Here is a 17096-nt window from a genome sequence, read left to right as displayed (position 1 = left end):
TATGCTTATAGATGAGAAGTGAGCTTGCATGCTGCAATATAAGGGCTGAAAACTAGCTTTACATCTCTTCTTATGCCACTTAGTATTGTGCAGGCACAGGTCCTTTCCTAGCAGAGCCCTGACGTCATGCAGGGACGCAAGCAGGGGGGATCTGCAGGTAGCCTGAGCTCAGGCTAACCCTATTATCTGCAGACATCCTACATCCAGCGCAGGGTGAGTCAGGCAGCACATGAGGGGTTTTGCCCACTCTCTGACTCAGCCTTCAAACACACAACATAGGCATAAGGCTGCACGTCTCTAGAAATCAAGACCGTCCCTGTTTTAATGTGCTTAACGGCATTACAAAACCCATATTGTTGTCCTGGTTTTGCATACCCACAGCAAAACAATCATCTCAAGGAGCTGCCAGACAGCTCTGAGTGCCAAACTGATATAAATACTCTAGGGGGATGCAAATCTAGCTCTGTTATACAGAAACGTATAATGCTACTGTGTCCTTCATGAAAATATCCACTAAGTGTCCTTTTAACACATAAAACTAGAGCCAGTCTGAGGCTGAGCAGTCAGGCTTAGTCGGTGGCCCACTGAGTTGTGACCAATATAAGCTACAAGGCTCAGAGAGGGAGGTAGCATCTATGTTTTCCCTTTCATTTGCTGAATTACAGACGACTACTGGACTGTGGCAGGATATCGAGGGAGGAAAAGAACAACATGCAGAGAGGAGCAGGTGAGGAGCCACTGTAAGTGACTGTAATAGAGAGAATTCAAATGCAGCAGGGAGACGGTGAAAGATAATGACTGGGAGATCTGGAAAGAGGAGATGAAAGGAGCCTAAGCGCAGGGAAGGGGCATGAGAAAAAGGCAAGGCAGAGAGTGAGAAAAATGAAAGGTAAGTCTAAAGAATAGAAAATTTGAAGAAAAGGGCATATTTTCTCTTCTCCCACACATCCCTTTCAGCACACTCCTCCCTGCTACCTGTTAATGCTGTCAATACAGAAGGCTCCCTCCTAACGCAAGGTGCTGGGCTCCCCCTCCGCCGTAGCCGGACAAGAAAGGCTGACTGGACACTTATGACATCTCATCATAAACTTACTTACAGTGTAACACTCCCTTCTCTGGCAACTCTTAGCCATGGGAGCGTCCAGCGTGCAGTAACGGTACCTGCTGAAGGAACAGCCACGAGTCTTATGCAGAGAAGCCACTTGTGCAAACAGGTACTGGTATAAAACACTTGCAGCTTACCCGTGCCTTATGGAACCAGAGCACAGACAATGTGCCTTTCTTTCCATAGTAAATGGTCATTAAAGATGTTCAACAGAATATAAAGAAAGGAAATTATTTTTTTGGCAAGTTTCTTAGGTTTTCAGGAAACATAGCGAGGAGCTGAGCTTTTGTTCTAGCTCCTACTGTGGATGAACGCTTTTATGCGCTGATGAAATGTTTGCATACTTTCACACAACGTTCTGATACCTGTAGATGCAGATATCTTTCACGCAGAATCGAGCAGGTGGTTGCAATCAAATTAAGACTGGATAGGACGAGTGACCAGAAACTAGTCAAGGAGTAAGAACATACCAGTGTTAGAAAGATTTAGCTCTCAGCATACACAGTGCGAAAAATACGTTCATTGTATTTTCAGGGAGATTACCCACCTACTGCAACCTAACAGGATATTCCAGGCCCAGAAAATGAACTGCATCCTGGGCTGCATCCAAAGAATTGTGACCAGCAGGTAGAGTAGAGGGGATCCTCCCCCTCTACTCTGCTCTTATAAGACCTCATCTGGAGTCCTGTGTTCAATTTTGGAGTCCGCAGCCCAGGAAGATGACCCGAGGGCTGGAGCACTTCTCCTATAAGGACTGGCTGAGAGAGTTGGGGTTGTTCAGCCTGGAGAAGACTCAGGGAAGCCTTCAGAGCAGTTTCCAGTATTGAAAGGGGCTCCAGGAAAGCTGGGAAGGGGCTCTTTATCAAGGAGCACAGAGAAGAAGGGAAATAGTTTTAAGCTTAAGGAGGGCGAAATTAGATTATATATTAGCAAGAATTTTTTTCCTGTGAGGGTGGTGAGGCAGTGGCCCAGGCTGCCCAGGGAGGTAGTGGAGGCCCCATAGCTGGAAACATTCCAGGTCAGTTTGGATGGGGTTCTGAGCAATCTGATGCAGTGGAAGGTGTTCCTGTTCCTGCAGGGGAGCTGGACTGGATGCCCTGCCAATGTCCCTTTCAACCCAAAGCATTCTATGACTATTATCCCTCAGATAACCCACAAGGAAAAGTTATTTAAATATATTAGCGGAACTAAAGACAAAACAGTAAGTATAGAATTTTTTTTAGAAAAAAAGGGCTCAAACAGCTGTCTTCCGAAATTATTCAAGGAACTACTTTCTGCCTAATTCACCTTAAAAATAAGCCTAAGGGATTTGACCAACAGTTCTGTAGATAGTAATTGTGGAGGAAGAGAAACATGCTGTTACTGGATTCTTATTTTAACAAAAATGCTTCATTTTATGCCACACTTCTTTGCAGCGCATAACTGGATTGATACTGTTCTTTCAATAAATGATGTGTCTGTATCTTTAACATTCTGGTCAGTGCCTTCTGAGCACCTTCAGGAGATAAAAAGTGTGCAAATCCAAAACACAGATTATTAAAAAGACCAAACTAATGACTCTCACTTTCATTACTCAAAGAAAATAATATTTGAGGTACCATCAAAGATGATAGAGGGAAAAATAAAGCAAACTGTCTTGCATTTATAGCAGAATGCTATTTTTTAAACCTGCCAGTCACCTTTCTGAAGTTTAATTGGTGGTGGAAGCGATCAGAACAGAAGGGTCCTCAGAGGTTTGAGCTATTCCAGAACATCATTGGTGAAAGTTTCTGACAGTATATCGACTTTTCTTAGAAGTTTTGTTTATGTTCACAATAAAAAGGAACTCTAATGGCTTCCTTTTGTTCTGTTCAGTTTTGCTTTTCTTTTCAGTGAGCACTGACAGGGACGCCTGAGAGACTCCAATCCATTTCAAAGCTGGATATGGCCTGGGACACAAGTAGAGGCAGCAGAAAAATGATAATGAAAGTTAACCGTTTGGTATTCTGATGAAGTTGATGAATTAGGACCATTTACATAAGTCAGAACTTATTTGCACTTCCTGATGTTCTTGCTCTCTTTTCCCTCAGTCAAGAGTTTATGATGTAGGGCAGACAGATACCTGAATAAAAAAGAAAAAACTAAGCAGAGCATCCCACCATCTCAGTTAGAGGCACCTGCAGTTTGACCAAATTGCTTCCCCACTCTTAACTCTGCTTCAAAAAGAGATTCAGTGATATATGCATCCAGAACAAAGCTTTTAAATAGCATCCAAAACTACATGTTTAAAATACTTATTTTCAAGTTTAAACACATGTTTAAATACTTATTTTGTACGGAGTATGGGCAGATTCAAATCTTGCATTTCTGAGTAAGCGGCATTTGTAAACTAAGGCACTCCCAGAAACCCTTTAGAACTTGTCCCCTTATCTCAACTAGCATTATGAAGAAGCTTTAATAGATGTAACAGGCATGCAAATAACAGTTTTTAAATTATTGTTTCACTGTAGGCAGAACATATTCTCAAATTATTCTCCCATTTAGATACTCTTTCTGATTTCAAAATGAAATAGAAGTTATCAGAGCTAGATTTTATGCCTCCTGACTACTGCTTTTAATTATTCTAAACATATCTGCGATTACTACATAAACTGACATTTATCAGTGCCAATACTTTCAATAGCAGAGAGGAGATCTTCCCCTTCTTTCCTCCTCTGCCCAAGTCCCTGTTTTCCTGCAGGACAAGGGGAAACAAATCACACCAACCCCTTCTAAGTGCACAAGTCACTGAGAAAAAATGTCTTTCGCCGTATTATAGATAGGCTGGAATAGCTCTGCTGCTGATTCTGCCTCTCCGTGACAGTAGAGAGGGAAGGTATTAAATATACTAGTAGGTTAGAAAGCCCAGGAGGTAATAACGCCTATGTGAGATGACTCCCAGCAACACATCAAGCTTGCTTTACCTCCAGGTGTAGGACATAAGGGTTACACTCACTGGCTCTGCCCCAGACTCCAGAGGCATCTGCCCACCCGTCCCTTCTCACCTGTGCTGTCCCTCGCCCTCACAGCCAAGTCTCACTGAGTCTTCGAAGAGTCCAAACCTTCTAATGGTGGTATTTTAAAGAAGAAAAGCCACAGGAAGGACCTGTAAAGAGGTCCATTTTCACACCAGTGCCAGCTGCCACGTAGGGCTGCTGCAGCAGAGCTTTTGCCAAGCTTTCCTCCACAGTGTTGCAATGGAAAAAGGACACCACCAGGCTCATGAAGTCAAATTCCACAAAATGCCATGAAAAACTTAGCTGCTGAGACAACATTAGATCAAAGCTGACCAAAGGAAAACACAGCCACGAGAGAAGTAATGGCATTAATTTAACTAAGTAATTCCTGAACACTACAGCCTGAGTAATAGGAAGAACTCTCTCTATAAAATTCTCTCTCCTGTTTCATCGGCACCATAACACACTGGATGTTTAGCAGAAAAACAGAAAAGACAGCAGAACCCTACTAATAGAGCCTGGGTATACAGAAGGCAAATGACTAATGGCACAATGTGGAAATGCAAAATACTCTAAGACTACACGGCTCCGGCCTTCACAAACTGCAACAGCAACAGCTCTGAAGGTGCTAAATGCAACACGCTGGCCTGAAACGAGATTTCTGCTCCGATTTAAATCTGCTGTAATTTCAGCCAGTAGGAAACTGGCTCTAGACTTCCCCTGCTCCACCGAGGGCAGGGTGCTGCTTGACTCCTCACCTGTGAACAACACTCGGGCACATCGGAGATGCTCCGGCTAAACACTTAGGATCAGCAGTGGGGATCTCATAAACAAACTTCAAAGTAAACCTTTTACCAGGCACATGTAAGTACTTATTAATATTTATATCACATCTTCAGTGTTCCTGACATTTTACAACTGTGTTTATTGCCTCACTTGCTAATTCTCAGAACTGTATAATCTACAAGGAGTTTACACATTAGCAATGAGCAGGATTCTTAGGCATAACTTCACAAACAGGGCATTAACACAACAACATCCTTCTACAAACATACACAATGCTAAGTAGGAATAAAGCATTTCCTAAGGGCAGAGGAGGTCCTGTATGCAACTTTTGTGAATGCTGAAGGCAAAAGGACCTGCTTTGTCCTGTGAAGTGGCGCTCTACGCTGCTTCTCTGAGCTGAACATACAGGCGAAAGCAACTGGGAATTAGGTCAGTGACTCAATGACCCTCTAGTTGTATCAGCCCAGCACTCCTGTCAGGGGATAAAACAACTCCAAGGCTAAAACAGCTGTATGAAGGCAGCGGGATCTAATACACACATGTGGACTCCCTTTTATCCAATAAGGAAAAAGCTCATGAGTAGCCTGTGTATCGTGACCATTTATAAAGCGCAACGCGTAGCTTATATTCACAATTATTAGTGCTCACTTGTAAGAGTACAATGGAAATAAATCCCATTATAACAAGTAATTCTATTTTCACTTGGTCACTAATGAGACATAAAAATCAATCTGAGACATCATTTCACAGAGACACCTAATGAAAATGTTTCGAACAAAACTCCGTAAAAATTAATCCCCGGGTTGAAAGATTCATCTATAGTGTGAAGAGTTTTGGAGAAGGCACACACTGCAACCAGATGCAGTATAATAACTGCAGGCTTTTGTTATTCTGTTAAGGATGTCAGAGGGGTTTGCTTTTTCCCCTGGGTCACCCTTTTCCCTAGTGGATATTCTGACCCTTAGTCCTGGCAAATCCAGCAGTACCAAAAAGTTCTCTCTGGCACCTCATTAATCACTCCCCTGCCATGTGCTATCTTACCTGCAGATGTAATTCTTCTTGCAGGATTCTTGTAAATTCAGGCAGTTTGGTTTCTCCCTGTCCTCATATGAACACACAGGAACAATAGTCTGCCGTCTCCTTTCTGTACAGGCTACGTCTCGACAGGAGCAGAAGAGCATCCCGTAGCTGTGCTTTGGGGGAACTTTGTCAAAAAATAGCCGGAGGGCCTTATGACACTTCCGCTTGTTACAGATTTCATTAGACGTGCTGCTGGTGCAGGGGGTAATGTAAGCAGATCTGAACCTCTTGCAGGTATCATTTAGGTTACAAGCTTTTGCTGCATCCAAGCAATTGTTCCCCTTTGAAAGTACTGGCTCCACTAGAAAAAACAACACAACAGCAGTAAGAAATGCGTCACATTTATAGTTAGTTTCGACGTTTGTGTTTATTTCACTGTTAAAGAGACCCCGGTTATAGATTTGTTACATACAAAACTTTCAGTGCCAGAAACTGCGACCAGTCCTTATGTTTCTTAGAGTAATGGTTTGATGAGTGAACAAGAGAGAAACATCATTCTAGCCTTCCCACTTTGTCTACAGAACCATAGAATATATCAAGTGGGAAGAGACCCATAAGGATCATCGAGTACGATTTTATGAAATAATTAAAGAAGACTAATTGTAAAGACCAATTTTACTTCAAAAATCAGAAAGATTTCATGTGTTTATATGCTTCATCTTGCAAAAATGGAAACAGACTTACTGTTAATTTAGAAAATAATAGGAATATATTGCTTTATATATTGCCTTATTCACAGCATGCGTTAATATCAGAAAGCTGGCAAATAAATGATGATTATATCCTGCAGGCTGTACTTAATCTTCTTTGTAGCCGACATGTAGGACGAATATTGGGTAAGACATGGTATCACTAAAAAGCTATTAAAATCACCGATAAATTTGGCCCGTGACACGAGAACACGGTGACAACATGGGCTCCTAACTCTGCTTTTGTAAAGCTCTGACACTTTTTTAACTTGAACAGTACAAATGACATTCAGTGTCCACCCCAGGTAACAGCATTTTGATGTGATTTCTGTACTCTGCAGAACATAAAAGCCACATATGGGTTATTACAGTCGTTGAGGTATGAAAACAGCCCACTCGGACAAAGGAAAGCAGGTGCAGCCCCGGGGCTCTGAGCTCTCTACGGCCACCCACAAGCCCTCTAAGCTCCATCCTCAGCTAAAGACACTTTCAGAAGATCTATAGATGCCACTTGAACCCTGGACATTTTATAAAGTCGACAAGCTTTGAAAAAGGTGACATAGAATTAACAAGTGACTGTGAAAGAAACATTTTAAAACACATATCATGTCTCTCCGCACGCACACATGCACACGCTACAAGAAGTTACAGACAAAAATTAAACTCGGGTAAAAGTTAAGAGTATAATTGCACATTTAATTTTGCAATATTATCTAGATATTAAAATCCAATATATGCTTTGCTTGAAAATGAAGGTAACTGGCATTCAAATGCAAAATTCAATTAAGACTAATCATAAAGCTGCTTTAGATATTAGATGTGCCAAATCACAGATCCAAGAAAATACATTAACTTCCCATTACTACAGCACTTGCAAGCTGAGCAAAACATTTTGCAAATATCTAGAACTCCTCAGCAACCTCTAAGGGGAGGCAGCCAAAGATAAAACATCTCAAATGATCTACAGCTCCAAGTCCCCGCTCCAAGTGGAACTTTTTCCTACACCTTCCACTTTTTCCCAAAAACTCATTCCAAGGTCCATCTGCAATACAGTGTCATTCTTCTCTGTTCTCCTCTCACTTTGCCTTCCGTTCCCAGATCAGGACATCAATGTTATATCTTTTTCCTGGCAGGAAAAGATGATGTAGCTTGGCTGACACGCACTGAGACGGTTCAACTGCCTCAACTGACTGAGCCCCCGCCGGGCCTTGGTGCTACCACACGCTTCACGTTATCATAGAATCATAGCATCACTGAGGTTGGAGAAGACATCTAAGATCATCGAGTCCAATCGTCAGCCCAACACCACCACGCCTGCTAAACCATCTCCCAAAGTGCCACAGCGACGTGGTTTTTTGAACACCTGCACTGGGTATCCTGTTCAAATGCTTCACCACTCTTTCAGTAAAGAAATATTTTCTAATATCCAATTTAAATTACACAAATTCAATAATAACAGTAACAATAACAATTTTATTTTTTCTAATATCCAGTCTAATTATACAAATAAATCCCCTGCTACTATCCTATGTATTTACCTATCCAGAAATAACGCAATGCATAAGCAGCATTAGATTTGGGTTTCACTCCAATCGTACGCTGGAATATGTTCAGTGCATTTGTACATTTAATCTTTGTGCATTCAGCTTTCACACTCCAAGTCCTTCCCAAACCCAGTTTCTTGCACAATAAAAATGCAAGTTTTTGCTTCTTATATTCACAAATTACAGAATTATACACACACAACATTTGACTATAACTTAACAGCATCGAGCATTTCTTATAATAGCAGCCTACTGCCATTTAAGCAACAGCAGATGCAGAAGAGATGAGATCCAAAATGAAACCCTCTCATGAAACTGTAAGATTTTTATATAAAATGTTGTATTACATTAGCATAAAACTATAATCTTACCTATGAACTCTCAAAGTTTTTTAATACAGTATATAGAATTATATGTTTAGTACAAAGATAATTACTATGTTATCTGCAGGGCATATAATTATGCAATATATGAATAGTACATGCTAATTACTATGTGATTGCAGAGTAATTACATGGTTATTTGTGCCTGGGAGTCAACTGCTGAATTCCACTCTAAAACAAAATTTTGCGGAAGAGCTCTGAATGGGGCATTTCAATGTGAACAGACATCAGCTTACAGTGTGACATACTAGAAAGCATTCTTTAAAGAAAACCCAAGATGTAATAAAGCACTTCTTTCCTGATAATCACATATGTGTCTTCCATTAAGGATCCAAAATCGAGTAAATGCTGATATAGAATTAAACGCATGGTGAATCGGAACACCTCAAAAACCACAAGGGACACGTTAATCGATCTTTTTAAAAACAGAGCACAAGCCAAATCATTGACCACACAAACCACAGTGGAAGTTATCTTGGAGGAAGGCTGAATTAGGTACAAATTGTTCATAAACAGCAGTTGCGCTCATTCATATCTTTCACACTGTTTGTATCTACCCAAGACTCACATTCCTCTATGTGTCTGAACACAGACCAGGTCTTTTGGTGTTCAGTTTTTGTTTTCCTAGAACTACCCCTGCCTCCAACTTGCCACCTGCCTTTTCTATTTTGATGCATATGTCTCTAACTATTGTTTCTGGCGTATTTATCAGCCATTATAAAAATTATTGCTACCTTTTAAAATCAAGACTGACATACAAGACATCAGAGGACGGCATCAACTGCATTTGAATTAAATAAGACCATCTAAACCAACACTACTCATTAATACCAGCTTCTCCCAAGCCTTTAAATCATGTTTCAATGCAAAATTTACAACCCAGAACACATTTTATGCTTTTATTGCAAAAGTACAACATAATTATTCCTAAATCCTGTGATAACTACAAACAGTTAACAATCCTGAGAGTGTTCCTGAGGATTACTTAGGCAGCGGTAAAATACAAGGTCAGAATTTCACCCAGCTTCTGTTCTGCAAAGCTTAAATTATTAAGCCAGCCAGGAGTTTGGCTCTTATTAGGTATTGACTACCTTCAGAATAAAAAAATCTAATCCAGAGCAACTATCCCTGCCAGCATCCTTTGGGTATAGGACGTGTAAGGAGAGTCTTTCTCAGTTCCCCTCTCTCTTGGGGCACTTGGGTATGGATTAAGGGCAGTCAGAGCAGCAGCCTGGTGTGCACCGAGTTGGATTCAATGATCTTTGTGGATCCCTTCCAATTCAGGACATCCTACGATTCTATGGCAGAACATAGCTGGAGCCACAAACTGCTGCCTTGGTGGGAAAGCAGCAGCTCCCAACATCCATAGAGTTGGGATGCCTAAAAACCTCCTCATGTGAAGCACTGTACACTGTGCAAAAACTTTGGGGCAGCAATAACTGGCTTACTGATTCTAATTCTACATGGATCACCTGCCCACACCTCTTCTACTGCACATGTAACACATGCATACAAGGTGAGATGTTTACTGATCAATTTTACTTTTGAAAAAACAAGCTTTGTATAAGGTGTTATCACTTTGATATTTGTTATTTCCTGAACCACCACCCACCTTGGCCCACACCATCACAGCTACAACCCTTCTGGACTCAAGATCCCATATGACAGCAGAAAGAAGCCAGCCAAAAGCTCCAATCTTTCATCTGGAGAGGTTTCTAAAGTTTTAATAGGGTTTCCTCTGTTCTGTGTGATCTTCCTTATGTTTCAGTCTCTTTCAGTCTCTTCTCCTTATTCTTTTATCTTCCATGCATTTCCATTTCTATTTCATTTCTGTGCTTACTGAGCCTTTGGTTGTCTCCTCAACTCCTTTTAACCCCATGGAGCACAAGAAGGGATTCTCAGTAGATATTGGTAGCATCTTATTTGTGCTCCCACTAGACGGAAGGAGTGAAAGGACTATTACTTGTTCTATAAGATTCTTATTAAATAGTAAAACGGACACTTACTTTTCAATTTTCTTACAGTGCATAAAAAGCAAGTTACTGAGATTGCTAGTAAAACTACAATTACTATTTGCAAGTAATTAGCACTAGTAGGTTTTATACGGGTTTAACGAAGGGACTGTATAGAGTCCCTTCTGTATAGAGCGGTAGATGTCACTGTGATGGAAGGCAAGATTACAAAGTGATAGAGGTGACCACATGGGTTAGGCACAGCTTCAGTGCAGGTGCAACATATGACATATAGGAACCAAAACCTGACCAGAATAAAGAGAGGAACCACAAACCTACTTCAATAAAAGTGTTGCTATGGGGGTCACCAAAGTCCTCCTGCTTAGTAAGAACAGATTAAATAAAAATAAGTAAAACATAGGAAATATTGCCACCTGCATCCCAGTGGATTCAAACAAACCACCATTTTCCTGGACAAACTATTTCTAATCTCGAATGGCAGAGAAAAAGCAAGTAATCCTTGAGAAATCACGAGACTAATGCACACACATGTTCATGCTCTTCTGTGGTTCTACTTGTCTTCTACTTAGCCTTCAGGGAACGGACAAGTCTACTTCAAATCATTTCTATAATCAAGGTAAGCAGGTGCTTTACTTTTCAAAATTAAAGCTAATATATTATCAGCTGCACCCAGGGCTTTCAGAGTACTAGCAAATACAAGAAGATGCATGTTGAAATTACAACAGATGGCACTAACAGGTAGACCGGGTGACAAGGATGCTGAGACTGACTCCTGTGTGTGGAAGAGCACCTCTAGGGCTAGACCAACAAAAGAGCCAAACTCAAAACTGCTTAAACTGAGACTTCACGTTCCCGAGACCAAAGCTGCAACATTTTATATTCCTCCTGGTCAGTCCTCCCCAGTGCTGGGCATGCAAGTCTTTGATAATACAAATTCCTCAGGTCCCTGCAATTCTTTTCTGAATACAGCCATAAATCCACCTGAAGAGGTAAAGACTATCTCCTGTCCAAGCCCTGTAAGAGAACAAAAACATTTACAGTGCTTAGTGCGAACCAAGAAGCATGATTTGGAAGTGCTCATCATTACCATATTCTGTACAACTGCTATGCCCAAAGTCTTTTTCAAAACACCCTGACCTTTGTTTTTACGAGACTCCACTGATGAATCATCAGTCATGATCTGGGAGACTTTGGTTCAATGCCTTCCCTGACCTGGAGACTCAGGATCAGAAGGGTTCTCACATATCTTGCTGCAGGATGTTCTCAAGAAGGTGCATGGGAAATACTGCATATTGCAAAACAAAAGAGAGAGCATGATGTTTCAGCCCAAGGATGAGAGCTCTCCCTGGCAGGCAGATTGCTGGGTTCTGGCCTGCACCCAGGAGAGAGAGTTATTTCTCTTACAAGAGCAATGACTAGAAACCAGGATTCCCTTCCTGAAAATGACTCCCTTAATTGTAAGTCTGCAGAGGGGTGATCCCACTTGGGCTCTTTTCTTCTAATCCCTTCTAAAAACCATAATCCTTTTTATACCACAGCTCCTCCCCTTGCTTCCACACCAACTTAGTGCCTGCAGTCTCCCAGGCTTTGTGAAAACACATAGAGGCACAGGCATCCCGCTTCCTCGAAGGCTGTTCTGATCACCAACTCAATGACTAAAGCACCGTGACATCTTCTGCCAGCTGTCCACTAAAAGAAGAGCATTTCTCTACTACCGGGAGTATAGACCAATTGCTGTCTGGACAGATGCACCTGCCTGAGGCCGAGGATCTGGCTCCTCAGGTTCCACATCATACAACAAATCTGTATATGTATTTCTTAGGGCCCATCTAAAGATTTAATTGTTAATTTTTGTTGGGTTTTGGGGGTTGGGTCTTTGTTTGTTTTCTTTATTTTTATTTTATTTTTTTTTTTACACAGTATCCCCATGCACTTCCAAAGGATTCTGGGCATCCTTAGATATCACCTGGAAACGGGTTCCAGACTGTACGTGCCTAAATCAACCTCTTGGTCTGTTTCTGGATGTTTAATTCCACCAAGAGGTCCACATGCCCTGTGTTCTGCATTTTGCAGTGCCCAAGTTCACTACTGGATCTGACCTCTCATACTCAGCAGGACCCTTACCTCCATTTAGACTTAGATTCTGATAGCTTTAGTTCACCATTTCCTGGTGCATTTACTAGATGTTATGGATAAAGACCGCAAGAGGAAACTCCTATGCTGGATATTTGTTGATTAAAAGGGGGGAAATGTCTTAAGATTTCCTTTGGTACTTTAGGTCTCTTCTGGGGAGGAATGGGGAACGGTTGAGCAGAAAATTCCGGTGGCTGAGCCTGAGGGACATCTGCTCAAATAATAGGTTATTAAGAGGAAAGTCTTTCTGCAGTGAACTGGTTTAAATTTTTGTTCCATGAAAGCAGGGAGGAAGAGGAAACCTCGCTCCCCAGTGTTAACAGCATTGTGGTCTGGCTGCTGAAATTCCTTCTGTCTTCACTTGCACAGATATTCCTGATCTATCACCTTTCATTTCTGCTACAAATCTAATGAAAGGCCATGCCAGGGTCCCTAATTTTCCACGTGGCTCTAAGGACGGCAGTTTCACACTGTATTCATCCCAGCATAGTTAAATCCATTTTAATCACTGCAGTTATTCTGAATTTCCAATAATCCAAGTTCAAGACTTTGGTTCTTTAGGGCTACTTTTACTTCTCCCGTCCAAAGTACCTCACGCAGGAGGCAGAAACATATGAATAAAATCAGAAGCTGCTAAACAAAGACACTTATAATTATTTCAAACTGATCCAGTTTACTGTTTCTCACATTACTGCACCAACGATTTCAGTACTACCCTAAAGAGTTTTAGGGTGTAAAGGTCATTTTAATGTATCTACACCGTACCAGCACTAGGGATGGATTATGCATGACTGCATGGACCATACACAGAATATATTTCTTTCTGAGGGAGTGATCTCAGTCATCCCATATACAATTCATGCTCTGTACTGAGCCAGAGGCTGGTTTTGTGTTGCGGAAGGCTATTGCCACGGTTTCAGCTGAGTTCTTCTAATTAATTTCCCCTTAAAATATTCAAAATAAAAATGTGTTACTGCACATGCTCCCATGTTATAAAGTTCAATATTTTCTTATTAGCCTAATACTAAGTCAACAGAATTGAGAAATTACCAGCACATACAAAATTACAGAATAAACCTGTGAAAACATCCAAACCTCCACGGCTGCCATGAGAAGTGATTTACTGCATGCAAGTTCTCGAGAAACAGTGAGGGCCTGTTTACCAAAGTCATGCCAATTTACAGGGTAACTTTCAGCATTTCTTTTTATTACTGCAGAATTGAATTCACAACTTGTTTCCTCTTTTCCTCGGACTTGATTAATTACCGTGTTAACATAACTACTGTTCTCCTGCTTATAATGGGCTCCCTCTAAAGTGCTGCCCCAGCAAAATAAACCAGGAGAAAGCTTCTAGCTCTTTGCTCTAGCACTGCAATCCTTTCTAACCTCCCTATTTTTCAAATTTATGTTCCATTCCAATAAAGCTTGTGTGAATATTATAGCAAATCAGATAATACAAGGCTATGACCCTTGTAATTGATCCTTCAAAGGGTTTTTTTTTTTGCCTCTTTCCAGTTGAAGTGGTAAAAATTACATTTAGATGTGCTTGTTGACACTTGAGAATTCACTTTGTTGGGCATATACACTGTTTCCGAGAGATCACGTTACATAATGATGTATTTCTATTGCTTTATTTCTTCTATACCTACAACCCCATTAAGCTGTAAGCAAACCTCCCCTCGGGCTGTAAGATGACACGTACCAAGGGGGCAATGCTCCCACACTCTTCAGAGGGAGTAGAGCTGGAGAAAGTATTATGTGAGCGCACAGGGTTAAACATTAGCTGCTATTTTTAAACACTGTCAAATAAATAAAAGCAGCTTAAAATAAAAAGTTCCATTTCCATTTGTAGAAAACTACACATTTTAATGAACACAGACCACGTATGCCAGCTCTCAAAATCACTTCTCTGTAGCAATGGTTTCTGTATCACATGACTACTGGAATAAAGTGATTAATTGGACTGTCTTGGTAAATGCGATCATTACACTTTTAATTAACCTTTTCAACCTCCTGCACCTTTTAGTTTTGTTATACATTAGATTTTTGCAGTTTTCCAGTTATTATGCTTGACTAAGCTTAAAACAATGCAGAATTGTGTTAGAAAGATAAGGAAAACAATTCAAACAACTCTTACCATTCCTAATAAGAAAAAAATGCTGATAGTGCCATCATAAGGGTAGTTATAAATCAGGTGGAGAACAGACATTCTGAACTCTGTGGCTACGTTCCCACCTAATTTTTGTTTTGGCAGCACACTGTTATTTAATGGCTCTGACTACCAGGAAACTAGCTTTCGAAAATTCTTTTTCAACCTAGTTATAATTACTCCATATAAATCATACAATGATCAATTATAATAATCTTAGCTTCATCCATTATTTAAACTTAGCATTTGAATCTACACAGCAGAAGTGCAGGAAATTCCAGTCCTCTGTCTGCTCGCTAACAACTGCTTTATTCCTGAAGTCACGCCAGTTACAGAAAAGAAGGAGCCAGATACGCTCTTAGCTATGACACTGAAACCTGAAACAACCAGATTCTGGACAAAGAAAGGTTTTTGGCCCTCAATATGGTATTTTTTCTAATCATACTAGCTTCCTGTTGTTAAATTCAACATGAGATTTTCCTTTCTTTACAATGGTGCACCAAAATCAGAGGAGTTATTCTACAACTATATCCACTGAGAGCACAGTATACTCTTAATTTAAAATGGCTTAGATCTTTCTCATATATACGAGATCTGACAGGAAAAAACTCTAGACTGTTCCTGTAACTCTTTTTATTTAACTGATTAAGAAAATCAACTACAATCACCTTCAAAATTGTTCCCTTCTGAGTTGACACACAGCTGCATATGATGCTGCCAACATTTAATGCAATTCCACAGAATATTTTCTGAAAGGCTATTGACCATCTCCATCAGTTTTGCTTTCACATCTTCTACCAACAAAAAATGTGTTCCTTGGAGCACTGACTTGATCTTTGGGATTTCTTCACTGTAAGGGTCAGTCAATAATTGAAAAGTTTCTGTTGTGGATTTCTTTAATTTCACAAGAAATATGATGTTAATTTGCTTTTCACTCTTGCACACTGACATTTTCCAGCCAAGAGTAAGGAAACATCTGTAGAAGCCGTGGCTGCCCCATCCCTGGTGGTGTTCAAGACCAGGTTGGATGGGGCTTGGAGCAACCTGCTCCAGTGGGAGGTGTCCCTGCCCACGGCAAAGGGTTGAAACTGGGTGGGCTTTAAGGTCCCTTCTAACCCAAACCATTCTATGATTCTGTGATATTTGAACAGGCATCTGCTCATAATGAGTGAAGTGATTAATTTGAGCCTTGTCTCACCGTGACACATTAGAACATGGTCTATAACCATCGCTTAGTCGCTCCCTTCCCACTCTTGGTTCCTGAGCTATAAAGTCAGTCCCGTTTTTTTTTGAGTCGGACCTCGTATGCATATAGACCATACATTTGTGTACACATGTATATGTACATACAACCTTTCAATATGGTTTGGCTGTAGGTCTCATCTCACAAGGAAGCTACTTATACATTTATTAATGACATATTTCAAGTGGGTTTTTTTGACTTAAGGCTGATTCTAAGAAGTTTGAATTCAGCGTGACTGGAAAGGAAACAAACTTTCACAAAGGCTCAAGCAAAACACTCAAACATTCTTCAGAAAAGCTTTAAAACTATGACCGGATTTCAAATTAATAACAAAGATTTTTAGAGAATTTGAGTAAACCAATTATATATTTTTTGACTGTGTGAAATATTAAGCTTATGATTATTACTTTTTTGTACCTTGTTCTATTTCAACCATTACATACGCTATAAAACGTAAACACTGGGGCTGTTTCAAAGTTTCATTTTTAAATTTTTCCAACACATATTTCAGTGTTTCAACTACACTTGAACTGTTGTTTTGTCAATAGAGCTGTATTTTTGTGTTTTACTTTTCTCATTTCACTAAACAACAAAGCTGATAAAATGTGGGAAGTGAACACACAAAAAGTGTTAAGCTATAATAAAAAAAATAAAGTGGTTCTTTTGCACATACAGAACTACAGTTTCGCTCAGCATCAAAAAAAAAGACTAACAGGTGAACCAAGGGAAAGAGGTCAAAGGTGGGAATGTGAATAATGTCTCACACAACAGGAAAAGGGCTGAGAAAGCCCTCAACTTAGACTATAAAGTACACAAAAGTGGGCACAACTCCACCACCAGGAACAAACGTACGATTCCATGTTTTTAAATCTGGCCATTGCATGAAATTCGTCCACGGACAAAGCACAAGTAGAAATTCAGCAAATGGTGCATAAGTGAAAATTAAATGGTAGAATTTAATTTTTTTTTTAATAAGAGGCAAATATAAAATCACAGAATCATAGAAATATGACCTGCTACAACTTTTTTCAGGAGA

General features: G+C 40.3%; 1 protein-coding gene across 2 annotated transcripts in view; it reads right to left on the bottom strand.

The window, feature by feature from the left end:
* GFRA1 (GDNF family receptor alpha 1) overlaps positions 1-17096 on the bottom strand; it is a 168996-nt gene that overhangs the window by 69081 nt on the left and 82819 nt on the right. For both annotated transcript variants that reach the window (XM_054070988.1, XM_009570572.2), the window contains exon 4: positions 5908-6247. In XM_054070988.1, coding sequence (XP_053926963.1) covers positions 5908-6247 — 340 coding nt within the window. The remainder of the gene's footprint in view (positions 1-5907; positions 6248-17096) is intronic.

The sequence above is a fragment of the Cuculus canorus genome, chromosome 7 (genome assembly GCF_017976375.1).
Source record: "Cuculus canorus isolate bCucCan1 chromosome 7, bCucCan1.pri, whole genome shotgun sequence".
NCBI lineage: Eukaryota > Metazoa > Chordata > Aves > Cuculiformes > Cuculidae > Cuculus > Cuculus canorus.
The sequence above is the reverse complement of the archived record's forward strand: the minus strand, read 5'-3'. Positions and strand labels throughout refer to the sequence as shown.